Raw genomic sequence first — 26,825 nt, 5'->3', positions numbered from 1 at the left:
AAGAGTAATTGGCTTCAGCAAAAGCGGGAGACATGCCTCCTCTCTGCCCACTGTACGACCAGATATGTATGTGTCATTGATAAAGGACAGTATTTACATTTATTTAGTTATGAAAATCATGGAATAAATTCCTTTATTTCTGATCAATTGCAGAACCATAGTCAAGGTACACTTATTCTGGCCCTGTAATTACCTCTCCTCCACTCTCCACACAGTCTCACCCAAGGCTATTTCTCACATCTAAAAATTTGACTAAAAGTATGTATTTTTCACTCTCACACTTCTCCAAGAATGATTGAAGTGACGGTACTCACACTTACCAAAATAATTTCCTTCTAGGTGGAGACCAAACATGCAAAAATTCATAAAGCAGAAGTTCATAAAGTTTTAAGCATATGAAATATGGGATTATTATGGAAGCTGGACAACAATACCTGTTAACAACAGCAGGATATACTAGACAAGCATTATAAAAACTAATTTATTTATTTTTTATTTAGGAACAAACTATAAAGGTTATACTTTAGTAAAAGATCCCAGACAACCTTCTTAAAGACAGTTTGACTGTCAAAGATCTCTGATGTTGCTCAGTTATGCAAAATGCAATTATAAAATGCACTATTTCAAATTAAAATGTCCATACAACAAAACAAACCCAACAACAGTGTAACAGAACCCTCAAGATATGCATAGACCTACTGAGTAACTGAGTGATCTTATAACTGTCCTTTCTCTCTCCTTCCCTTCTGTTTGTTTCTGACCCTCACATGTTGTGGCATGTCAGAATTTAAATTGTAAGATCTCTGGAGCAAATATTGTGTCTTTACTTGCTTCTGTGAAGTTCACAGTTGTTAGCTCTCAAAAACCAAAGAACATATTACAAGGAGAGACTCTGTCGATAAAATCCTCTCCTGCTCAACTATAATTGATCACCTCAACTTCCAGTTCTAGAAATATTATTTTTCACTTTGACAGTGCTCAGACACAAATAATGACAGACATGTTTATATCAAATAAACTCTACTGGGTTTATTAAATGGTGTTACACATACAGGGTAATTTAAAAAAATCTACACTTCATGGAATATGTGCATCCACTTAGAGGATACAAATCTGGGCCAACTTCCATTGAATCTGTTGCTGCTCAGTCACTGTAAAAATGTACAGGATATTTTCTGATATACTAAAAGAAAACCTACCATTCTTTATTAATCATCCAGTACAGCTCACAGCATTCTACCACACAGCTGCATGTAGTGTTTTAGTGCAAAAGGAAATAAAAATATAAAAATTAGGGAGATTTGAATTTTTAAAAAAACAACCAATGGTGTTAGAGGTGAGTGTCTGCTATGGGTATTCTTCTAAGTTCTACAATCTGGGAGTTAGCCATGCTGCCTCCATCCTGGCTGCCATGATAGGAATCATTATCACTGATATTGAGGCCTGCACCTGAAACACAAAGCCAAGAAACAAACAATGAGGACTGAAGACTGAAACAGCAAGGATGACCTCATATCTTGTTACACAGGGAAACCTGCCCTACTTTTATATTCTTATTATAGCAGCTCTTCTCCTCCCCCACAAAAGTACAGCAGATTTTCTGATATGGTCTACAGCTTTGCACCCACAGACTGTAGGCTCATTTAACTGAGGACACATCTCTGCACCTACATTGTTCATGTCTTTGCCCACAATGTAGGTCATTTAAATGTCTCAGTACCTGATTTGATGGTGTGAACAGGTAATCGGATGTCTACCTGGCAGTCTCTGTTTCCTTGACATCACATGCATAAATGGAAGCCTGGTTAAGGTAGCACTCAAAATTTGACCCTCAGGAGTTTCTTCTTAGGGGATTCATTTCTAGTGGTGGAATCTACCATATGATGCTAAAATGATCATTTCAGCTGTTTCAATAGAGTTCTACTTTCAGCATGACCAAAAGGGCAGGTTAAATATCCTTCCTTAACCCTTCCTGCTTAAACCTACAACTGGCACTGGCTGATGCATTGTGCCTGTCCTCTAGTGCAAGATAACACTGTAGTAAACAAAGCATAAAAATGAACAGCTCTTATTTGGGCTTTTCGGGACTTGAGATTCAGATTTATTCAGAACTGCACATCAATGAAATTAAGTGTGGTAACTCCAAAACAGATTAACCAGACATTACTTTCCAGTGAAATCAGTTACAGATAGCCAAGGGCTAAGGAAAATTACACAGACTGGGCAAAATCCAGTAACTCCAGTGATTGCAAAGGAGCTACACCAGGAATGATATTTGGCTCATTAGGTTCTGAAAATGTTATGCTCACGAAAGCCATAATTTCCATTTTTTCAGGCTAAAATATTTTAAGAAATATAAATCAGTTGTAAAGCTGACTTCTTGCTCTGCTCTCCCTAGCTGCCATCCTAGGCTTTAGAATGTTTAGGAATGGTAAGGTCGGGGTCAATAGTTTTCCTTTTAAGTTTCAGAAGGTGCCTCGTATCTTTTTAGGTCACCAGATGCTCTCTCCTGTAGTAAGTTTCACCATGCACTTCCAAATAGGAAACTGGGGGGGGGGGGGAAGAGATGGGACTGAATATAGGAAATGTGAAAGATCAGCTATAAGACATAGGCTGTGATTTTGAATATGGAGAAGGATTCAGAAGGAAGCAAAGTGACAGGTAAACTTTTTCAAGAAGGTACAACACTCTTGGTGTGTGATTCCTGAATTCATTCAGGAGAGAGATCACTATCAAGAAAGGGAGGTGTAAAAAGCTATCTGATAGGGGCAAGATGTACCATAATGCTAGCTGTGGAGGAGTTGAGAGTCTGAATAAGCAAAGCTCTTAAGTTGAGGAGTATGTCTATTGAAGCCAGTGTGCCTACTCCTACACTTAAAGTTAGACACTAAGTATTTAATTACCTTAATGATGAAACTTTTTGAAATTGAAAAAAGCACAACTATTTTTTTTCCTTTTCTTGTTTTTTTGCACTCTTTCCTTCTCTTAGACGGGGACTGCTTAGTTTAGAAAGGAGAGATACAAAATAATGAGTGATATAGAGAAGGTAAATCAGACACTCATACGGGCCTCTTATTATGCAAGAACAAGGTGGCATCCAATGAACTTGAAAGGCAACACATGTAAAATAGATAAATGAAAATTATTTTTTTGCACAAAACAATTAGCCTGTGGAATTTATTGCCACAAGATATCTTTAAGACAAAGAGGTGAATGGCTTTCAAAAAGGATTAGATACTTACATGGTTAATGAGAATTATTTTACAATGTACATGAACCCTCATGCTTCAGGTCATTAGGTAACCACTAACTTGTGGTGTTAGAAAGAAATTTCTCTTGCAAACATGTTATTCCAGCATTGTCCACCGTGGGACAATGGAGCATCTGGCAATGGTCATTATCAGAGACAAGTTTCAGAGTAGCAGCCACGTTAGTTTGTATCCGCAAAAAGAAAAGGAGGACTTGTGACACCTTAGAGACTAACAGATTTATTTGAGCATAAGCTTTCATGAGCTACAACTCACTTAATCGGATGCATCTGATGAAGTGAGCTGTAGCTCACGAAAGCTTATGTTCAAATAAATTTGTTAGACTCCAAGGTGCCACAAGTCCTCCTTATCAGAGACAAGATACTAGACTACATGGACTAATCTGATATTGCAATACTTACATTCCTAAATGGAACATGGCCATGCAGCATCCTTTTAGGAAGGAGACAACAGTATTGTTGTGTTTAAAGTAGGTTAATTCCCTTTATAACAGTCATTGTTCTGACAAAATGTTTAGGAATTGATCCTTTTTAGGAATTAGAGTTTCAATGTAACCGGGATACCAAACTACCAAACGGTTTACAGATTAGTGAGGCTAGGAGTGTTTACAAGACAAGGTTTGCAGAGTTCATTGGGCCAGCTTGTTCTCAGTTTAGGGCCCATCCTTCCTCAGAACTAGATGTAATCATTTCAGAGTGAGCATGGGTGAGTTACAGTTGCAAAACCAGCGAGGCCCCTCCAGTGACATCTACTGGTCAAAAGATTTGTTCAGTGAATCCCAACACTCAACATACTTTAAAAATTGTTCCATATGAAGGGCCTAAGTTTGATCTTATTTAGCTGCCTGCATACGTATCAAGCTTTCACTATAATATCTGTGCAAAATGTTGGATGTATTTTCAATTTGTTATTTTTATCTGTTGTACACATTTTCTAGGGGTATTTTTATTATATTATATACACATAGACTATGTTCTGTATCCATCACACTTTTATAGTCAATGTGCAATATTAGACATTAAATACAAAAATCCGATGGTAGATATACACACACTCTTACACTTTACATCTTGTTTTATGGGATTGGCTGGCTATAGAGATTGGTAGAGTAATATGTCACCAATTGATCCTCTAGTGACAAATTTTAGGATTCAATGGAAATGAGTCCTTGGTCCTAGTGGAACCATGTCCCTCATCCACTGTTTTAACTAGCACCTCTGTTGGCAGTAACAGAGAAGAAGCCAATTGAATGGGCAGGGAAATCACCTTCTCCCCCTTTTGTCACCTTTTGACTTGTTCCTTTCAGACCGGATATGAGGTGCATTGGTGAGGCAAGGTGGGGGAGCTAACATTGCCATTGCCTCTACCATAGCTGTGGATAAAAAGGACTTTTCTCTACAAGGAGTTTATCCAGCAACTTTCAGGAATGCTAAACAACTGAACATTTCAGCCAGTATTTTCAAAAGTGACTTCTAGTTTTGGGTTCCCAATCTGAGACACTGTGTCTCAAAGTGAGCACGCAAAATGATGGCAGCCAAAATTAGCAGACTCTTTTGAAAATGTTGACCTGTTCAATACTATATTCAACAAATTATTGTGGGAAGCTTACATGGCGTTATGTGTTGTATTTTAATAACAGATTTACTTTTCAAATTATTTTTGATTTTGGAGGGTTTTTAAAATGATTAATGCAGAAGGGCCAAATTCAGGCTGGCAGTGAACAAAACTTCCTTAAACATTGCAAATGTGGGTCATAAACCTGCGTACCTTGGCTCTGTCATCACTTGATAATCTCAGGTATAGTGTGGTAGTGCTTATGAGCCAAAAGTATGGTATGACTTCTAATGACTACTATAAACAGACCTGCTCCCCGAACAGCTTATTCATACCACAGACAAGAGAAGGAGCAAAACTATACATCAGGAATGTTTTAGAGGCTTTTATGTGTTGAACCTCCATTGGGCCCAAAGGGAGTGACTTCAGTAGAATGTAACCGAAAGGCGGGATGGGAGTGGTTGTGATTGGTGGGAATATGGTACGGACTGAGAGGTCAGTAAGGCTAGCATGCAGTTCCAGCATTAAAATTTATGCCTAAGGAACAAAGCTTATGAGTAATTCACTGCTTGAGGCCAGCATCCACCGATTTTTCCCTTCATCCCATCCCTTTTTGATAACACACCACCCTTACATAACAAGTGGAGATCCAGCAGCTTACTGCTTTCTACACAGGAGGACTGAAGTGTAGCTGTGCTTAAATGGGAGTCACTTTAAAATGGTTTTACATCTTAATTACTCTAACCCCATGTAGTAGAGTGAATCAGTCTGAAAGAGGAGGGGCTCATTAAGCTGTCAAGATGAGCTTGAGCACTAAAAAAGGAATCAGGCAAAATGTGATTTAGCCCAAAATGAATGGGTATTATTAGTTAATTAATGTAATTAGCAATAACTAATTATGGAATAATTATCCTTAGTCAGTGGAAGCATAGTCCTTTGATTTATTATGAAAGCCATAAAAGAAATAAAATAAAATAAACCATTTAAGCCAACCTAATTACTAGCAGGAAACAAACAAGGTTTTAACATCAATCAACAGACAGTACATTTTTTATATTATTTTTCCTGGAGTAATCTTTCCTTAATCCCTTGCACAGAGCTGAAGCTCTTGGAGTTATACAAACTACATGATACTGTACCCAATTTCTCTGCTTCCCTGGCACAATGCTGCATTGGAGCCAGCTTAACTGGCCACTGGAGAATTCCCCCATAGTGGAATCCTTGGGTGACGTAGACTCACCATAGTGGCTCCTGTAGTATTCTTTCCAGTACAGGGGGGCTAGCTAATGGAAAGGGGACATAGCTGGGTGTTCTTATGTTCAGCAATTCCTGGCTGACAAATAACCCCGGAGATCATTGGCAGCAAACATAAATTAGAGAAACCTTCAGGTTGCTCTGAGTTACTCTGGTATGAAATGCAGAGGTGTCACAAAGACCATCTTTGCACTTTCTTATGCTGACCAGTCCCTCAGGATCTGAGCCATTACTTCTAGCATAACTAGGGCTACCTGTAGAAGGTTCTGGATTGACAATCTTGGAGAATGAAGTCTTCTACTTATCCTTAGCCCAGGTAAAACAAAGGCAACAGGAGTGCAACCTTCCGTACCCCACTAAAATGCCTCAACCTTTTTCAAAAGGGACTACCAGAAATGCACTGTGAAGTACAGCGCAGTCTGAACACTATGTTCATGCAATTTTAGGTCATTCTCTTGAGTCTGCAGAAAGGTTGTCAGATAGTATTTAATAGGAACCAAATAGAAATGCTTTTCTTAATAACCTCAAAGGAAAATGTATCTTTTCTCCTTTGCCTGCATCTTTTATTTGCTCTCTCGTTGTTTATCCCCATAATTGTATTATTTAACTCTGCCATGGATTTTGGATTAAGTGTGATGCACCACAGTCACAAAATTTGTATCCTCATTCAAACTCTTATCTTTGGGATTTTCCTTGGATACATTAGACAGGTGGGGCCAGTTCAAATCTTGATTTGATTTGAATTTGGATTTGATTTTTCTAGCTACTTTTATGATCTCCATTACTGGAGTTTTCCTAAAGCCTGGAGCTGTTCAGAACCAAGGTCTTGGCTCAAACTCACCTCTCATACAAAATAAAGTTGTGCTGAACTAAGGCAAACTATTCTTACTGTTGGTTAATAAACCACCATCACATTAAATCCCTACTACTCTCAAATTGGAACTGATGTTTTAAGGCCTACTCCTACACACTCTTTACTATTGAATGTTGTCATTACTGCTGTGAATGGCCCCACTGACATCAATGCAGCTGCACAAAACAATAAGCACTATTATTGGTGGTAAGCATGTGTATCATCTAACCCACAATGATGAAAGTCTCCATTATTATCAGGGATCGTAGTTTTCCGTGATTAAAAAACAAAATTCTCCGATAAAAAAAACCCATAAAATCCACATTTTTCCACAATTAAAATGAAAGGCTTAACTTTAGTTTCCCTAGCCACAATATATATAGGTATCAGTTGAACACAATGTTTTATGGATATACAGTAGAACCTCATTTATCCAAGCCTCCATTATCTGGCTCTCAGTATTAACTGAGCCATCAGCAGTCCAGGACGAACAGTGACTGGGGCTTGGGAGGTCAGTCCCAGATGGCTGCGTAATGGAGGCTCAGATAAACAGGGTTCTACTGTACGTTTTTATTTTTTCACAAAATTGTAAAAACTAAAGATTCTCTTTAAAAATGCAAATTCCATGATTTTCCATGGCAAATGGATTTCTAGGATCCCTGTTTATTACCAATTTTCTGTGTCATTCAGTTTCCCGGAAGATTGTTTTAAAAGCATATGGAAGGAAAAAATAAAACAAAAAATATAAAGGCCATGAATTTTTTAAATGAATGCCTGAAGGCAGTGGGAGCTGCCAAGTGCTCAGAATTTTTGAAAATCAGGCAACTTATTTAGATGCCCAATTATGGATTTAGGAATCCAATTTTCAGGCACCCAATTTCGAAAATCTTGGCCAAAAACTGTACTAAATGCCACAGTAGTTAGCAGTAGACCGGGTGACAAAATAAAAATGTGCTGAAAAATGTCCAGTAGAAATGAACATGTTCAGGAAATGAACCGCAGAGTGGACAATGTAAAAAAAATACCATTGAAAGTGACAACCTATAAAGAAATAATTTGGTTGCTTTGTGCCTAACCCCTAGAATCATCTTATAATTCCCTTTTTCATAAAAAAAAAACAAATCAATTGGCTTACTATAGTTTTATAAAACAAAAACAAGTTAAGTGGCACCAGCAGAATGTGTAACTTTGTGTATTTATTGTAACATTGGCTGTTTATTTGGAAGCTGCACTGAATTAAATGTGGAGGACTTTTTCAAGCACAGAAAGGAACATGAACACTTTTAAATAGTTAGCGTTTCACATACACAGGACTAAAGTAAAGGGTCCCCACTGTTGGGGTGCATTTTTTAATTAAATGGGAAACATGCAACTGTTCAAGGGAAATTCAGATTTAATGTACATATACTTTGCATATGTGCGTGTAATAAAGACAGAGAATAACATGAAGTCAAGATACATAATTATATTTTAATAGTATTCTTTCATATTTAAAATTATTATTTATGATACAGTACACACTACATTTATATAAACAAATGCATACAATATAGGTAGAGTACTGCACCATATATTAGGAATTTAAATGAGAGAATACTATTTGAAGCTTAACTTTTGAGGGATCAATCCAATCTACACTGATTCCATAGAGTTTAATAGGAGTTTGATTGAGTCATTAGAAGTATAAATATACTTATTAAAACAGCTGAAACCTGGTGAAGGGAGAGAGCCTGAACGTCTATGCTGCTTTCATTAGCCCCACTGCGTAGGTCCCGCAAACCCAAGTCCAGGCTCAGACTTGCTGCTGTGGGGTTTGTTTGTTTATTTATTTGGTTTTGCTTTGCTATGTAGACTTACCGCTAAAGTACTTGGAAAAAAAGTTAAACTTTCAACCTTTCCTGGCTTCTGTTGGTTTGTATCACAAGCTTAATGTTATTCAAATGATGCTTTTGTAGGCCTATTTCCCTTGTTATTTCAAATAATACGGTCATTATTCTTAGTTCAGAGAACAACAGTTCACACCAAAACGAAAACGTTGCTCTAGATTTGCACTGGCAATCAAGAATGTGTTAGCAGCAATTGGATCTTCCCTTTTAGTGACTCCCTGGGAAACTGTTATGTTAGGACAAAGCATAGCATACAGGCTTCTAGAAACCAAGAAAAAAAACTGCTACTCACCAGTTTTTAAAGCAAATATTAAGTCATCAAACTCTTGTGATTCCTCGTCAGACACCAATGAGCTGTTACTAAATCCTCCAGAAGTGTTGAAGGCATGCCCATTTTGCGGGCTCTGCTTAAAAGCAGCACTGGCCTGACTAGCTGGCCGCAAGGATGCCCTCTCCCAGTCTGCTGGCACCTTAAATGAGTTTAAAAGTCTCAAAGCTGCAGTTATCATCAAAGCTATAGTACATGAATAGTTCTGTCTGTTTGTCTACATTCTTAACCAGCCCCTCATCACTGCCATATCTGAATAGTTTGAACCCATGACTATGCAGGATCAGGGGAGTCATAATGGGCTTTTTGGCACCTCTTCCAGGGGAAAGTCTAGCTCAATATTTTTCTTTTTAAAATGATTGTAATTGATTACAAGTAATTTGGCTTTGTGTTCATTATGAATGGTCTAGTTGGTTTAAAAAAGTTATCCAACTTTTCCCTATTTCTGAAGATTCTCCTCTGGTACAGAGAAGTTCTAACTGAAGTACTCTAAAATTCCATTGCAAATCTCTTTGTTTGTTCTTTCTTTGAATGTCAATGTGGTTGCCTTTCCCCATCTCCTGAGACCCTCCAAAACAGTCTGTCTTTCCTCTTCATACCATCTAAGATTTTCTTTCTTTCCACTTGATACGACCCTTCACTGGCACCCCACTCTTTCCCTCCCATCCCATGACAATCTTATTTATTTGTTTAAATAATTCATCTTCACAATATTATGTGCCTTTGAAAATGCTGGGGCAGAGCTTGGTAGTATATCCCATCAGCCACCTAATTCAAAACTAGAGCTGGCCAGAAAACAGAATTTCTGTCCCAGAAAAAAAATGAGTTTGAATTGTTTTTGTTTTACATAACTCAACATGTGACAAATCCAATTGTGACATCCATAAAGATCAGAGGTGAAAATCTGGCCCTACTGAAGTCAACAGGAGTTTTGCCATGGACTTCAATGGGGCCAGGATTCACCCCAGAATTACAGTAACTTGAAAAGTATTTTATGTTGACTGTGACCTACTTTTCAAATATGCAATCCATGGCCTTATAACAAAGCTAATAAGCAATGTAAAAAAAAAAAGGGGTGGGGTGGGATGGGCAGGGTGATCTATAGCTCTGATGTTACCAGAGAGCTGTAATTCACAGGAGCGCTACCATGCCTGAGAATAGCAACTTTTATTGTACAAGCTAACATCATTATCCCCTCCCTCAAATGCAGATATGAAGCATAAAAACAAAAATAATCCCACCCCAGCAATTCACAGGTGGTCATCTCACAGCTATGTATATCACTGTTTCCCCATTCAGCTTTACAGTAAGTATGATAATGATTATGAGGTATAGTATACAGGTACCTCTTCTATAGCACTGATCAGGTTCTGAGTAGACTTGCTGATCTCTCCTCCTGCTGGGGACATCCCACTGCCATGTGTGAAAAAGGCAGAGCCTGGGCTTGTATGTCCATTCATATCTATGGTGTAACTTGCTTTCACAGGACAACAAAGCTGGTTGTGTAGGATAAAATACACCACAAAGACATAAAGACCCTGGAGAAAAGGAAAGCATCAGTGAAATGAAGCAATCCTAGATTGGGAACACAGAGTCAGGACAAGATTCTACATGCCGTAGCAGATGCCTCCTTTTACTCCAACAGCCAATGGGTCATGTGATTGAGATATGAAACACTGAAGCATCCAATAAAATGAGCTGTAGCTCACGAAAGCTTATGCTCAAATAAATTTGTTAGTCTCTAAGGTGCCACAAGTACTCCTTTTCTTTTTGTGAATCACAAGAGCAGGTGTCATTATAAAACTCAGGTTTAGAAGTTAAACCTGATGTCCTGTAATGAAGTGTAGAAGCGTAATCTTATGTCCTGAGGCCCCCAGTAATGGGTCATTAAAAATGATTATCTGGTTAACCCACCCAGTTGTGAAGCCAAGATCAGAGCAAAAAACAAGTTTTGCAGCCATCACAACAGTGAGATAACAGGTTTAGGGACTGCTTTACAACAGAAACTGGCAACTGCTCACCACTTATTTTATTCTGCCAGCCACTATTTTTTGTTCTCCTATTGACCTGCTGGCTTCTTACATTCCTGCTTTAATATCAATCTCATGCAAGCTGCATTGCTTACCACCATTGATATCAAGCTGCAGTTTTAAAAGAAATTCTCCATGCTACTCCCTAATTGAACAGTGGCTTTCATTTATGATTTTTACAAGAGCCCTTCTGTGTGTGTCTCTGTGGCTCTTGTTTAAAACTTGCTAATTTTGACCTTTAAGTTGAGCCAACACAAAGTGTTAAAACTGTGTCTTTTGTCTGCACAAAAATCATATTTAACTTTTGGGACTGAAATCTGACTCTCTCTTTCTGGTCTGATTGTTAAATTATATGAATATTGAGTATGGGCAGGAGGGAACAACTTTTTAAATAAAGAAGGAGTTAATTCCGAGATCTGTAAAAAGGAGAATTCTAGAAGGCTTCCTTTTATTGAATTTGCTTTGTTTTAATGGCTCCCTCTGTTGCCAGGACTTATGAAAAAACTAAATAGGGCAAGTCGTTTGAAATGTACCCTACAGACATGAAATTTGTAATTGAGATTATAAATAGTAAGTGAGCTTTCATTTAGCCTCTTATTCTGAGGAATTTCTAAGGTTTGCAACTTTAAATATGAAACGAGACTGGGAACACGCAGTTTCTGCATACCTACGCAACAGACCGACTGAAACCACACTTTATCAGAGTCACAGATTCATAGATTTGAAGGCCAGAAGAGACCCTTATGATTATCAGGGCCAGATTAGAGACTTTTAGAGCCCTATGCACTATGGAAATTTGGGGGGGAGGGGTGCTACCTATCTTAGACTAGACAGAGAGGGCCCAAACCTGTGGGGTTGCTGTCCTCCCCATAAGAATGGGGGAGGGGAACTATACCCTGTATGCAGCCAGGAACCTGCTCCCAGTCCCACCTATTCCTGATCTTTAAACCAAAGGAACTATTGAACAGGAGCTAAAACATCCTCACACTCTAAAAACAAATCTAAGGACTTTTAGGTGGGTTGGACATAATGGGATCAGCAACTGAAACATTTTCTGTAAAAAATTTAAGTATAAATTAGGGCTGTCAAGCGATTAAAAAATTAATTGCAATTAATTACACTGTTAAACAATTAGAGAATACCGTTTATTTAAACATTTTGGATGTTTTCTACATTTTCAAATATATTGATTTCAATTATAACACAGAATACAAAGTGTACAGTGCTTACTCTATATATTTATTTTTGATTACAAGTATTTGTACTGCAAAAGAGAGTATTTTTCAGTTCACCTAATACAAGTACTGTAATGAAATCTCTTTGTCATGAAAGTTGAATTTACAAATCTAGAATTATGTACAAAAAACAACTGCATTCAAAAATAAAACAATGCCAAACTTTAGAGCCTACAAGTCCACTCAGTCCCATGTCAGCCAATTGCTCAGAAAAACAAGGTTTGTTTATATTTGCAGAAGATAATGCTGCCTACTTCTTGTTTACAATGCCACCTAAAAGTGAGAACAGGCGTTCTCATGGCACTGTTGTAGCTGGTGTCCCCACAAGATATTTACTTGCCAGATGTGCTAGAGATTCATATGTCCCTTAATGCTTCAACCACCATTCCAGAGGACATGCATCCATGCTGATGACAGGTTCTGCTTGATAACAATCCAAAGCAGTGCGGACCGACGCATGTTCATCATCATTTCAGGCCACCAGCAAAAGATTGATTTTCTTTTTTGGTTGTTTGGGTTCTTTAGTTTCTGCATTGGAGTGTTGCTCTTTTAAAACTTCTGAATGTATGCTCCACACCTCAACCCTCTCAGATTTTGGAAGGCACTTCAGATTATTAAACCTTGTTTATCATTTTTACAGTGCAAATATTTGTAATAAAAATAATATAAAGTGAGCAGTGTACACTTTGTATTGTATTGTAATTGAAGTCAATATATTTGAAAATGCAGAAAAACATCCAAAAATATTTAATACATTTCAACTGGTATTCTATTGTTTAACAATGCAACTAAAACTGCGATTAATAGCAATACATTTTTTATCATTATTAATTTTTTGATTTAATTGCATGAGATAACTGCGATTAATCGACACACCTAATATAAAGCATAAAAAGGTATGAATGATGATTGTTGTTGAAGCAATTCTAAGAAGAACTGATGATAGTGAAATCATTGCACTCTGGAGTTCAGACAGTCTCTAGAAATTCAGTCTCTAAGACCCCATTCATAAAAGTTGCACATATATTTTATGTACCATTTGCATTTTTCAAAAAGAATCTGCATGTTGAAAATGACTCAGGTCAAAACTATGCACTTCCTTCCCATCGAATTGCAAGGTTATAGGATTTTGCTGTGGAAGGCCAAATTCTTCCAGGACCTGCCATATGTCCTGGCAGTTGACACTCTGCCAGAAAAACTTGATATGATGCAAAGTACCACTGAGGATCGGCAGTCAGCTAGCGCTGCTGCAAAAGCAGATTGAACTGGTCAATGCGGGGGTATAATTAGGTAACTATGGCGTCCCTGTGAAAACTAAAGCTACATCCTATACAGAAATGTCAAGGGAAGACAGGTGGTGGTACTAGCCTGGGTAAATCATCTCAAATGAATCTGCTTGGAACATACTAGAGCAGGCAGTGCTAAAAGATGCCCTTTGCACTTCCTTCCCTCTTCCCTGTGCCAGCAAGAGTGAATCTGGCTTGAAACATTCAAAATTTTCCCTGGGCACCTCAAAGGGAGTGTGTGCTCTTCCAACAAGAAAGAAAAGATCAATTCAGAACATCTGCTATCCCTGAAGTAACTGGATGAATTAATTGGAGGCATAGGGAATCCCTGGTCACATCCCCTTTCTCCCACGTACACTCCATGCCAGAGTGAGATATGAGTTTCTAGAGTGGCTCCATACCACCAGAAGATATACCAATTTAGGCTGGAATCTGCCAGTGACGAGAGATCAAGCTCCATTACCAAACGCAAGAATCTGGAACAGAGGTTGTCTCTCTGCAATGCTAGTACATGAGAAGAAGGGTACCTTTAGAGGGTTTAAGGCGGGAGTACAGGCTGCAAACAACAGAAGGCAGTATGGTGGTTTTGTGCACAGAGCACTGCACTGCACAGCCCAATTCCAAAAGAGACATAATTATGACATAATTATGTGACTATGGAGCGCCAGAAGAGACTAAAGCTTCCCTCACTTATGTGGCAGGTGGCCGTTTGCTGCTCCTTGTCAGCCCAAACCTCCAGCTCAACTTATTCCACTATATTAATTCTATTATTAAACATTTAGATTGGAGAAGTACCTGGAGATCTTGATCTGGGATCAGTGCCCCATTGTGCTAAGCACTGTATGAATGAATAGAACAAAGACAAGTCCCTTTTCCAGATATCTCATAGTTAAGGCTAGCTGCAACAGGTGGATAAACCAAGAAGTGGATGTGAAGGACAAGGCAAAAAGATGGACATATATGCAAAAGTAAGTAGGTTCAGTGGTCATAGTGGGATATTATCCTAATCAGATTAGTAGCTACTATGGAGGTTTAATTTTGAGTGTATTTCAAACACTTGCAGTCCAGAGAAACCGTTATTATATTAGTCAAGGTTCAGAGAGATTGAGAGACCAACCAGTTTCATCTATACAATTCAGCTCTTAAAATAACCCTTCCTGGAGTTGCACAGTAGTGGGGAACACATAGCGACATAGTGACTAGGGAAAGCAACACTCCTTGCTATGCACCATTTACAAAAGCATTACTTTCATAGACTCATATATTGCAAGGCCAGAAGGGTCCATTGTGATAATCTAGTCTGTACTCCTGTATAACACAGGCCATAGAACTTCCCAAAATAATTCCTAGAGCAGATCATTTGCAATTTACTAGCAGCAGCTAGGCTTCAACCCCCCAGGCTCATGGCAACAAAGCATCATTATAGAAGAGCTCCAGCTCTGCTACACTTAAGGTCAAGACCAACTGCTGTTGGCTAGGTACATCTGCCTCATCTATAATTTCAGTACTTTTTTTTGTAAGTACACTCTTGGTCCAGAGGGGCTGCTATTAATCATAAAATAGTTTTAAGGTCAGCGACTTACAGTGTGTATTTCCTAATTTAAAATAGTCAGTTATTTTGCAAGAGCAGACACAGAGACAAACAGCAGAGATACTTCTCTCAGGACCTGGAAGTCTGTTCGTGTTCTTATGAGAGCTAAGCAGCAGTGGCAATCGTGATGGTTACTGTTGAAGGCTGGGGTGGAATTTCATTATGTGAGGTTCAGAGGGGCTTCCACATTTTAATACACACTTATGATGAAATTGCTAATCTGTGTTTTTCCATAATGTGTTTTTCCATACATAGATTACTCAGCCAGTGACTGCTTGTGTGCCCTTTGACTCGGAAAGGTTATCTAAGTCAGGTATTAGAAACATGAATCCTGTCTCTTAGGCCATGTCTATGCTATCGCTTATGTCAGCAAAATTTATGTTGCTCCTGGATGTGAAAAAAACCATCCCTGAGTGACATAAATTTCGCCAGCATAAGCAGTAGTGTACACCGCACTATGTTGGTGGGAGAACTTCTCCTGCCAAAATAGTTACCGCTGCTCATTGGAGTGGTTTAATTATGTCACCGACAGAGCTATCTCCCATCAGCATGGAGAAGCTATGGGGATCTTACAGTGGCACAGCTGCATTGGTATAGCTCTGCTGCTGTAAGCTCAACTATGTAGACATAGCCTTAGTTCTCTCACCCCTGTGCTCTCACTATTACAACACTGCCATCCAAGCAGAAGCTGAGAAAGCAACTTAAATTATGACTAGAGGAAAGCAACACTCCTTGCTATGCACCATTTACAAAAGCATTACTTTCATAGACTCATATATTGCAAGGCCAGAAGGGTCCATTGTGATAATCTAGTCTGTACTCCTGTATAACACAGGCCATAGAACTTCCCAAAATAATTCCTAGAGCAGATCATTTGGAAAAACATCCAGTGTTGATTTAAAAATGGTCAGTGATGGAGAATTTACCCTGACTCTTGGTAAATTGATCCAATGGTTAATTACTCTCACCATTAAAAACTCTGCAATTGTAGAGTTTAAACAACTCCCAGACCTTTGATTCCCAGCCTTTCTCTGCTAGATTGAAGAGACCATTATTAAATATTTTCTCCCATGTAGATACTTATAGACTGCAATCCAGTCACCACTTAACCTTCTCTTTGTTAAGCTAGAACGAGCTCCTGGAGTCTATCACTATAAAGGCATGCCTTCTCATCCTTTAATCATTCTTATGGCTCTTCTCTGAACCCTCTCCAATTTACCAACATCCTTCTTGAATTGTGGGCACCAGAAACGGACACGGTATTCCAGCAGTGGTCACATCACTGCCAAATATAGAGATAAAATAGTCCTAGTCCTACTCAAGATTCCCCTATTTATGCATTCCAGGATAGCTCTTTTGGCATTACATTGGGAGCTCATGTTCAGCTGATTATCCACCACAACCTCCAAATCTTTTTCAGAGTCACTGCTTCCCAGGATAGAGTCCTCCATTCTGTAAGTACGGCCTACAGTGTTTGTTCCCAGCTGTATAGATTTACATTTAGTTGTATTAAAATGCATATGGTTTGCTTGCAGCCAGGTTACCAAGCAATCTAAATTGCTCTGAATTAGTGACCCATCCTCTTCATTATTTATCACTCTCCCAATTTTTGGGTCATCTGCCAACTTCATCAGTGATGATTTTAAGTTTCTTCCAGGCGTCTAGTGCGGGAGGGAGGGGCATGGAGGGTCCAATGTGCCCCCAGCAGCCACCCAGGTGGAGAGAGGAAGGGGCGGGGACAGAGCCTTTCTGGCAGCTCATCAGCAGCGGCCTACAGCAGCTACCTAGGAGAGAGCCTGGCTGTGGTGGCAGTGGGCTGCCCCCCACCTAGGCTTGTCTTCTGTGGACAGCAGCTGAATGAACCGGAGACCCCACCCTGGCACATTCGGCCCATCTCCAGAAGCTGAGCCTGGGCATGGAGCAGGCTGCTGCCCCTCCCCAGCAAGGCTCTTTCCCAGGCAGCTGCTGTTGCACATGGGGGGGGGGGCGCTACTCTGGTTTGCTCAGTCCCTGTAGCCAAGCCTGGACAGGAAGCAGGTTGCTGCTGCCTTCGTCCCCAGCCAGGCTCTTTCCCAGCCAGCTGGCTATGCTGCACGGAGCAGTGACAAGGAGTGGCTTTGTCCCACTCCCTGGGTCTGGGTGCCAGGGAGGGCAGGGGGCAGCCAAACATGCCAGAGGAAGCCGGAGCAGCAGCAGGTAATGTGGGGTGTGGGAGAGATCATAATTTGGGGTTGGGGTGGGAGGGAGACACATGGGGAGGTCATGTATCCTCTGCTTTAGCTCATTTGGTCATTGATAAAAATGTTAAATAGCATAGGGCCAAGAACCAATCCATGTGGGACCCCAGTAGAAACAGACTCACTTGATGACAATTCCCCATTTACAGTTACATTTTAGGACCTATTAATTATCCCATTTTAATCTATTTAAGATGTGATGTGTTAATTTTATATCATTCTAGTTTTTTAATCAAAATGTCCTGCAGTACTAAATCAAACATCTTACAGAAGTCTAAGTACATTATGTCAACACTATTACCTTTATCAACCAAACCTGTAATCTCATAAAAAAAATCAATTTAGTTTGACAAGTTCTATTTTCCATAAACCCATGTTGATTTGCATTAATTGTATTATCCTTCTTTAGTTCTTTATGTTGCCGAAGACGAATTATAGACAGGCCTATAATTACCCAGGTCATCCCGTTCACCCTTTTTATAAATTGGCACTAATCAGCTTTCTTCCAGTCTTCTGGAACTTCCCCAGTGCTCCAAAACTTATTGAAAATCATCGTTAATGGTCCATAAGCTTCTCAGACAGCTCTTTCAAAACTCTTGGAAGCAAGTTATCTGGACATTCTGATTTAAAATGTCTAACTTAAGTAGCTTCTGTTAACATCCTCAAGATAGAATAGTGGAATGAAAATGAAATAGAGAAATGAAAACCATATGATGAGATTATATCATCTGTTTTTTTCTCCACATATAAAACAGAAATATTTGTTAAACACTTTTCTGAGTTTTTTAAATTATTATTGACAATTCTTCCATTTCCATCTAGCAATGGACCAATACCATTATTAGGATTCTTTCTGTTCCTAATATATTTTTTAAAATTCCTTCTTATTGTCTTTAACACTGTTGGCCAGAGATTTCTCTTTGTGCCCTTTGGCTTCACTTATCAATTTTCTGCAATTCCTATCTTCTGATATTCACTATTGTATTCACTAATATCAACGTCCCCTTTCTCCCATTTGTTGTATTTTTTGTTTTATTTAATTTATTTATTTATTATTTTATTTATTTTTTACACTTTTCCTCTAAACCAATTTGCTTTTCCACCAGCATGGCCTTCTTCCTCAATTGTGGGATTATGGCTTTTGGAGCATCTAGCAAGGTGTTCCTAAATGATTCCCAATTATCATTCAAAACTTTCTGATTAAATTCTTCCTTCCAGCTGATATGACTCATATTTATTTTCAGCTTTGTGAAACTGGCACTGTTAAAGCACCAAGTATATATATCTTTGGTCGGGACTCCATATTATAAAATATCAATCCATGATCACTTGTATCTAAGCTACCTGTTTTTAACAGACAGAAGAGTTTTGCTAACTGAAAAAAAGTGGATCCTTCTTTGACTCACTCCCCCAACTGACCCCTGTAAATCTGGAGTATATGCAGTACACAGATGAGTTAGGGCAGTGATGCTACTTGCTCTCATGTTGTTATGTATATATTCAAAGGGATCTTAAGTATACCCTCACTACACTTATTGACTGTTGCAAAATCTAAGTATACTCACTTTGCTTTTGTGCAATTATGTGGTTCTGAATATACAATGCTGAGTTCCAACAGCTGTGAAGACTGAAATGCCTTGCACCAGAGTACATTGACCTATGCCTATTTTAGCTAGAAGTCAATATTAGTAGCAACTGGTTGCTTTGAAAGAGCATTAGAAAAGTGCACACACCAGTGTTGTTTGTAGTGGCAACTTTCACAGTGTTATGGCTCTTTCTGAAAAGTACTCCTCAATGACTATGTAAATAAGGGGGTAGCAAAGCAATGGATTTTGCTCTTATGTTTGTTATTAATTGCTTTGATCAAGCTGATACTATTCTCAGTGACAATGAAGTCAATTTCCAGAAGCCAGGTACCCACCTTCTAGCCAGATGTCTAGAATTTCTTACATACTTTCAATCCAATATGTTTAGGGATATGTGGGGACATGGTCTTTGCTGAGGTGCTCACGGTGGAAAGGTTATGCTGATGGCACTACCAGACCTGCAGCATGATGGGGAAGAAAGAATCAAGTGAACTGGTAACAAAAGCACCAGTTCAGTGAGGCCAGCCAACTACTCCAGCAGGGCACAGGTAAGCAAGATATTTATAAAAAGAAAAGGAGTACCGGTGGCACCTTAGAGACTAACAAATTTATTAGAGCATAAGCTTTTGTGAGCTACAGCTCACTTCATCGGATGCATTTGGTGGAAAAAACAGAGGAGAGATTTATATACACACACACAGAGAACATGAAACAATGGGTTTATCATACACACTGTAAGGAGAGTGATCACTTAAGATAAGCCATCACCAGCAGCAGGGGGGGGAAAGGAGGAAAACCTTTCATGGTGACAAGCAAGGTAGGCTAATACCAGCAGTTAACAAGAATATCAGAGGAACAGTGGGGGGTGGGGTGGGAGGGAGAAATACCATGGGGAAATAGTTTTACTTTGTGTAATGACTCATCCATTCCCAGTCTCTATTCAAGCCTAAGTTAATTGTATCCAGTTTGCAAATTAATTCCAATTCAGCAGTCTCTCGTTGGAGTCTGTTTTTGAAGCTTTTTTGTTGAAGTATAGCCACTCTAAGATCTGTGATCACCTATAAGGTGGCTAGAAAGCTGGCTGATTGTCAGGCTCAATGGGTAGTGATCAATGGCTCCATGTCTAGTTGGCAACCAGTATCAAGTGGAGTGCCCCAAGGATCAGTCCTGTGGCCGGTTTTGTTCAATATCTTCATTAATGATCTGGAGGATGGCATGGACTTCACCCTCAGCAAGTTTGCAGATGACACTAAACTGGGAGAAGAGGTAGATACACTGGAGGGTAGGGATAGGATACAGAGGGCCCTAGACAAATTAGAGGATTGGGCCAAAAGAAATCTGATGAGGTTCAACAAGGACAAGTGCAGATTCCTGCACTTAGGAGGAAAGAATCCCATGCACCGCTACAGACTAGGGACCAAATGGCTAGGCAGCAGTTCTGCAGAAAAGGACCTAGGGGTTACAGTGGTTGAGAAGCTGGATATGAGTCAATAGTGTGCCCTTGTTGCCAAGAAGGCTAATGACATTTTGGGGCGTATAAGTAGGGGCATTGCCAGCAGATCGAGGGATGTGATTGTTCCCCTCTATTGGACATTGGTGAGGCCTCATCTGGAGTACTGTGTCCAGTTTTGGGCCCCACACTACAAGAAGGATGTGGAAAAATTGGAAAGCATCCAGCGGAGGGCCACAAAAATGATTAGGGGACTGGAACACATGAGAGGACAGGCTGAGAGAACTGGGATTGTTTAGTCTCCAGAAGAGAAGAATGAGGGGGGATTTGATAGCTGCTTTAAGCTACCTGAAAGGGGATTCTAAAGAGGATGGATCTAGACTGTTCTCAGTGGTAGCAGATGAAAGAAAGAGGAGTAATCGTCTCAAGTTGCAGTGGGGGAAGTTTAGGTTGGATATTAGGAAAAACTATTTCACTAGGAGGGTGGTGAAGCACTGGAATGGGTTACCTAGGGAGGTGGTAGAATCTCCTTTCTTTGAGGTTTTTAAGGTCAGGCTTGACAAAGCCCTGGCTGGTAAGATTTCGTTGGGGATTGGTCCTGCTTTGAGCATGGGATTGGACTAGATGACCTTCTGAGGTACCTTCCAACCCTGATATTCTATGATTCTATGCCAGGTCACTGTTCTCAGCCGACAAACATTACTACTATTTGTTGTTTCACCAGCCCCACTACAAGGAAGAATCAGCCCAAGGCAAATTTGTGCACTAGATAAAGAAGGAATTTGCCATTAGGGAAGGGAGACCTGGTTCAAGAGGAGAAAAACAACTGGCCTGAAATTTGAACTGAAGCTTATCTTTAAGAATTTTAACTTTCCAGTGCCTCTTAGCACTGCCTAACTCTCTTGACCTTATTGGAAGCAAGAAGTACCAGAAAACTCATCAGAGCCTGTTCTCATATGATTTCTAGCTCAGTTTTGCAAATTCAACACATTTTGATAAGCATCCAACTTTTTAGAGCTTTCTACAATCTAATTTTTTTGATGTTTGCCTGTTGCTAATGCGTTCCCCGCCCCCCCTTGCTTACTCATGCAGCTTGGCAATTTACCTGGTCACCTGTGTGCACTGGGTGCCTCTGTATCCAGATCGAACATGAATCTGCCAGTTATTTGGCTTGCAGAGCCTGTACTTTCTGTAGTAGTTAGGCTTGCAAGTTCCTTGCTCTGGAAGTATTCACCTTGTGGCTCCCTAAACTCATCAGTTCTTAATCTAGGTCTCTTAACCTCAGCAATAATTGAATGTTGCCATATTCTTTTGAATCTCTCCATGTAGAATAAACTGATCAAATCAAACTAAATCCCTGTGGAGTGTTGAAGCTGCTTAAAGCCCTATGGACCGAACTCTTTTGATCATATTAGGCTCAAGAAGTAGGACTTGATGCATTAGCATGAAGGTCACGCTGACGTCCTGAAGCCACAATTGCCTCATTGTGCCCCTGTTTAACAGGAGGCAACGGCCAAACTGTCACAGTCATGGTGCATTTATCTGCTCAGTCCCCACTCTCTTGGCTGCTCCTTCATCCCTGCAAAACCCTGCTGTGTAATCTGCATAAACTCCCCAAATCCTGTCCACTTCCCCTGCACAGTAGAAACAAACCAGTTTCACTACATCTGAGGACCTCTGCTGCCACAATGGGAAGGGTAGATTTGCCCAATACAGCAGATACCCAGAAAAAAATTAGCCATAGTAAATGTAGATCTGTATGGCATAGCTATTGTGATGGCATTGTCAGTACAACAGAATGACACTTTCTTAGTCCAGCTGGTATAAATGGGCCTGCCTCCATTGACTTCAGTGGGACTGAACAGATTGACATTAGCTGAGAATTTCTTGTAAATCTATAATACTAAAAGTATGTCCATTAGCAAAACTATACTTGTGTAATGATTCAGTAACGCAGCTGATTGCTGTTCAATTAAAATATGGACTAGGGTTTGCCACTGAAGGATGAGTTGGTTTTTTTGTGGCAGCTGATTAACATCCAGGAAGGGGATGATGACCAGGATTTGTTCAGGTAACATTTTTTTAACCAGGAGTTCTGCACAACTGCTTTTACTTCTATAAATACAAATACAAATTGCCTGGTTTGAAATCAGGCCTAATTTCAACCAGCATCACCTGTATCCAGTTCACTGTTGGAAAATAAATGGAGGCTTTGACATATCAGGGCATATCTGCTATGGCTGGTGATATATATCATGGTAGTGTTGTACGTGTGCCTTAAAGAAAGATGTAATGTCATAATGGGAAGTGTCATTTTCCATGAAAACAATAGTTCACTTTAAAAGCCCAACTTAAAATTATGGAAGGGAACAGCCTTCTTGGGTCTATTTTTGTGGAAAAACAACAGCAAAAAAGGGAGTTGTTGCCAATCTGTATTCTGGTCTGTTCTCTTACTTCACATTTTTATTAGTTGAGAGTTTTTCTTAAATCCCGACTGTAACAGAGCTCATAGCAGTAGCCACCCAGTGACACAGAACAGAGCAGAACCAAATGTCTCAGGGTGCAAAAACAAAACCAGTTTCTGTTGGATGTGTAATGGAGACCAATATAATGGATCAGCCCTCCAGATCTGAATACATTTGTGTGAGGATGTGCATGTATTCTGCGCTTCTGCTGAGAGCCAAGCAATGTCTGTACTGAAGTTGTTGACTGCTAGAACAGACGTAACAAGACAAAAACCAGAAGTTAATATTGGTACCCCTTGTTCATTGAAAACTGTGGAACTGTAGGCTACTGCAAAAACCAAGGAGAAAAGTGACAGGCATAGCAACACACACACAGACAAAGGCCCAGTGCAGTGCAGGCATGCCTCCATATGATTGTGGGCATCCATTACCAGTAGGTAGCATTTTCAGCTGCATACATTCTCCAGATGTAGGCGCATGGGCCCTGATCATCTTATCTGGCTGAGCTGTGCTCAGTGTAAGACCTAAGAGAGTGAGCAAGGGTGACTTTGTTTACTTTTGCAGATCTGTGATTCATAACGCTGCTGGAGGTAGGTTCAGGCCCTGGCATAATTTAGGGCAGATTCAGAGCTATTCTAACTTCATGAATTGAAATGGTCTCCAAGGACTATGCTCTCTGTATGCCACCTGAATATTCCTCAGGTAGCTGTATCTGCTGGGTTTCTGGCTGTTTTGCAGGTGAAGCAGTGCAAAGCAGCTGAGGTTGGGGGGATGGGTAAGACTGTGAAGATCTGGCCCATGTCGTACAAGTGTAGTTGCTGTGGTAGATTCACAAGACCTGATTGGCACCCCTGTATCGAATCATCTTAGTAAGAAACATTCTATTTAGTGTATGATGAGTATGCTCCAATACAGTCAAAAAAAACCCCAGGCTGCGCGGTCTGAGTTCAATATCACACCCACAATTTCCAGTGAATCACCACATGTGCAGAAGAAAAGTGGTGGCAGCAGGCCACCTGACACTGTCTGTCCTTCCTCACTTTCAGGTTATTCTACTCTTCTGCTGGTAGTAGTGCTGCTTTTCTGTTTTCAGGTACCAGTAGCAGCACCAGCACTTCTGTCCTTTAGTCCTCCCTTCTCTGCCACAGCCACTCTCAGTATGAAAAAAGCAACACCGGAGCAGCAGTGTTAGTACTAATCTCATCATGTAATCTTTTCATTCTAAGTTCAAGTAGTTTCAGCCTCACCCCCACACATCACAGAACTAACTTATGAGATATGGCCATAACTTTCTGAAGTTTGTACAGGACACTGGCTCTAGGCACAAAAGATGTAGAATGGTCTCGAGATCAGTGAGGCCAACCTTGTATTTATCAGAATTTTTTGAACTTCTGATAAAGATGGTATTAGGTGCATTGCTGGCACCTGAGCAGCATAAATATCTTGGTTTCAGAGTAGCAGCCGTGTTAGTCTGTATTCGCAAAAAGAAAAGGAGTACCGGTGGCACCTTAGAGACTAACAAATTTATTAGAGCATAAGCTTTCGTGAGCTACAGCTCACTTCATCGGATGCATTTGGTGGAAAAAACAGAGGAGAGATTTATATACACACACACAGAGAACATGAAACAATGGGTTTATCATACACACTGTAAGGAGAGTGATCACTTAAGATAAGCCATCACCAGCAGCAGGGGGGGGAAAGGAGGAAAACTTTTCATGGTGACAAGCAAGGTAGGCTAATACCAGCAGTTAACAAGAATATCAGAGGAACAGTGGGGGGTGGGGTGGGAGGGAGAAATACCATGGGGAAATAGTTTTACTTTGTGTAATGACTCATCCATTCCCAGTCTCTATTCAAGCCTAAGTTAATTGTATCCAGTTTGCAAATTAATTCCAATTCAGCAGTCTCTCCTTGGAGTCTGTTTTTGAAGCTTTTTTGTTGAAGTATAGCCACTCTAAGATCTGTGATCGAGTGACCAGAGAGATTGAAGTGTTCTCCAACTGGTTTTTGAATGTTATAATTCTTGACGTCTGATTTATGTCCATTCATTCTTTTACGTAGAGACTGTCCAGTTTGGCCAATGTACATGGCAGAGGGGCATTGCTGGCACATGATGGCATATATCACATTGGTAGATGCGCAGGTGAACGAGCCTCTGATAGTGTGGCTGATGTGTAGCCATCACCTTCAGCCCCCAACTAAAACCTCTCCAACGCATCATCAAGGATCTACAACCTATCCTGAAGGATGAGCCATCACTCTCACAGATCTTGGGAGACAGGCCAGTCCTTGCTTACAGACAGCCCCCCAATCTGAAGCAAATACTCACCAGCAACCACACACCACACAACAGAACCACTAACCCAGGAACCTATCCTTGCAACAAAGCCCGTTGCCAACTCTGTCCACATATCTATTCAGGGGATACCATCATAGGGCCTAATCACATCAGCCACCTTATAGTCCATTCATCCAGCCCATACTTCTTTAACTTGCTGGCAAGAATACTGCGGGAGACCATACCAAAAGCTTTGCTAAAGTCAAAGAATAACACATCCACTGTTTTCACCTCATGAATGCTCCATGATTTTTCCAGGGACTGACTGGCCTATAGTTCCCCGGATCCTCCTCCTTCTCTTTTTTAAAGATGGGCACTACATTAGCCTTTTTCCAGTCGTCTGGGACGTCCCCTGATCGCCATGAATTTTCAAAGATAATGGCCAATGGTTCTGCAATCACATCTGCCAACTCCTTTAGCACTCTTGGATGCAGCGCATCTGGCCCCATGGACTTGTGCTTGTCCAGCTTTTCTAAATAGTCCCGAACCATTTCTTTCTCCACAGAGGGCTGGTCACCTCCTCCCCATGCTGTGCTGCCCAGTGCAGCAGTCTGGGAGCTGACCTTGTTCATGAAGACAGAGGCAAAAAAAGCATTGAGTACATAAGCTTTTTCCACATCCTCTGTCTAAAGGTTGCCTCCCTCATTCAGTAAGGGCCCATACTTTCCTTGACTTTCTTCTTGGTTGGTCCATTGGTAAGCAGCAAGAAGTCACATGACAAAGAAGTCATCCACAAACCCAGCAGCAGCCTGGACTGGATTTAGATCAGTTTCTTCTTGTTCGCTTTTGGTACTAGTAGCTTTGTTAGTGTTAGGTTGCTAGTTTTATTTTTTAGAGGTTTGGGGGTTTATTGGTTAGTTTCACGTTTTTTTCAGTTATACCAATTTCAGATTCCATATAGCTTCTGGACACTTCTAGATTGCCCTTGGCAGCCAGCCCTCTTCCGTGCTTTGCTTGTCAACCTCATGGTGGGTGTTTGCATTACTCACTGCTTAGCACTCAGGTGGTCTTTCTTCTCCGCTGCCTGTGGTTTCTTTGGTGGCCGTCTCTGGGCACATATGCTGCTGCTGCTCTTCCTTGTGGTGACTTCTCAGTTAATATACTTTTTTTTAAGCTTAGTGCCTTAGCTGACTCTTTTGTGAACTTCCCTGGGGATTTTCACTGATTTACTGCCGGTCCTCATGTTGCTGCCCTCTGCTTTCCCTGCAGTTTTCCATCACTGTTGGACTACTGAAAGGCTGCTTTGAATAATCATTGCCTGTATGTAGCAGGTACAGACTGCTCCTATGGAAATTACTATTCCAATGGAACAGATCATTTGCATGTCTTATGTGCAGGAAGGTTGTAATCCACACAGGAACAAACAATTTACAATGAAAATGATAAAACTATTCAGAGAATCATCAGAAGATGTATTGTATAATGTATGACATGTTTTGATAATGGATGTTGCCAGTTGA

The 26,825-nt window shown here is 40.2% G+C and overlaps 1 protein-coding gene across 1 annotated transcript in view; it reads right to left on the bottom strand.

Moving 5' to 3' along the window:
• Positions 1-544: 544 nt before the first annotated feature.
• LOC119856288 (adhesion G-protein coupled receptor V1) overlaps positions 545-26,825 on the bottom strand; it is a 336,541-nt gene continuing 310,260 nt past the window's right edge. Inside the window, exons 66-68 of the mRNA XM_043514160.1 lie at positions 10,491-10,682; positions 9,109-9,286; positions 545-1,449 (exon numbers count right to left, since the gene is read on the bottom strand). Coding sequence (XP_043370095.1) covers positions 1,331-1,449; positions 9,109-9,286; positions 10,491-10,682 — 489 coding nt within the window. The 3' untranslated portion in view covers positions 545-1,330. The remainder of the gene's footprint in view (positions 1,450-9,108; positions 9,287-10,490; positions 10,683-26,825) is intronic.

Source organism: Dermochelys coriacea, chromosome 5, assembly GCF_009764565.3.
Source record: "Dermochelys coriacea isolate rDerCor1 chromosome 5, rDerCor1.pri.v4, whole genome shotgun sequence".
In the NCBI taxonomy this organism is placed as follows: domain Eukaryota; kingdom Metazoa; phylum Chordata; order Testudines; family Dermochelyidae; genus Dermochelys; species Dermochelys coriacea.
Note: the sequence above shows the minus strand (reverse complement) of the source record. Positions and strands in the feature narration are given on the sequence as shown.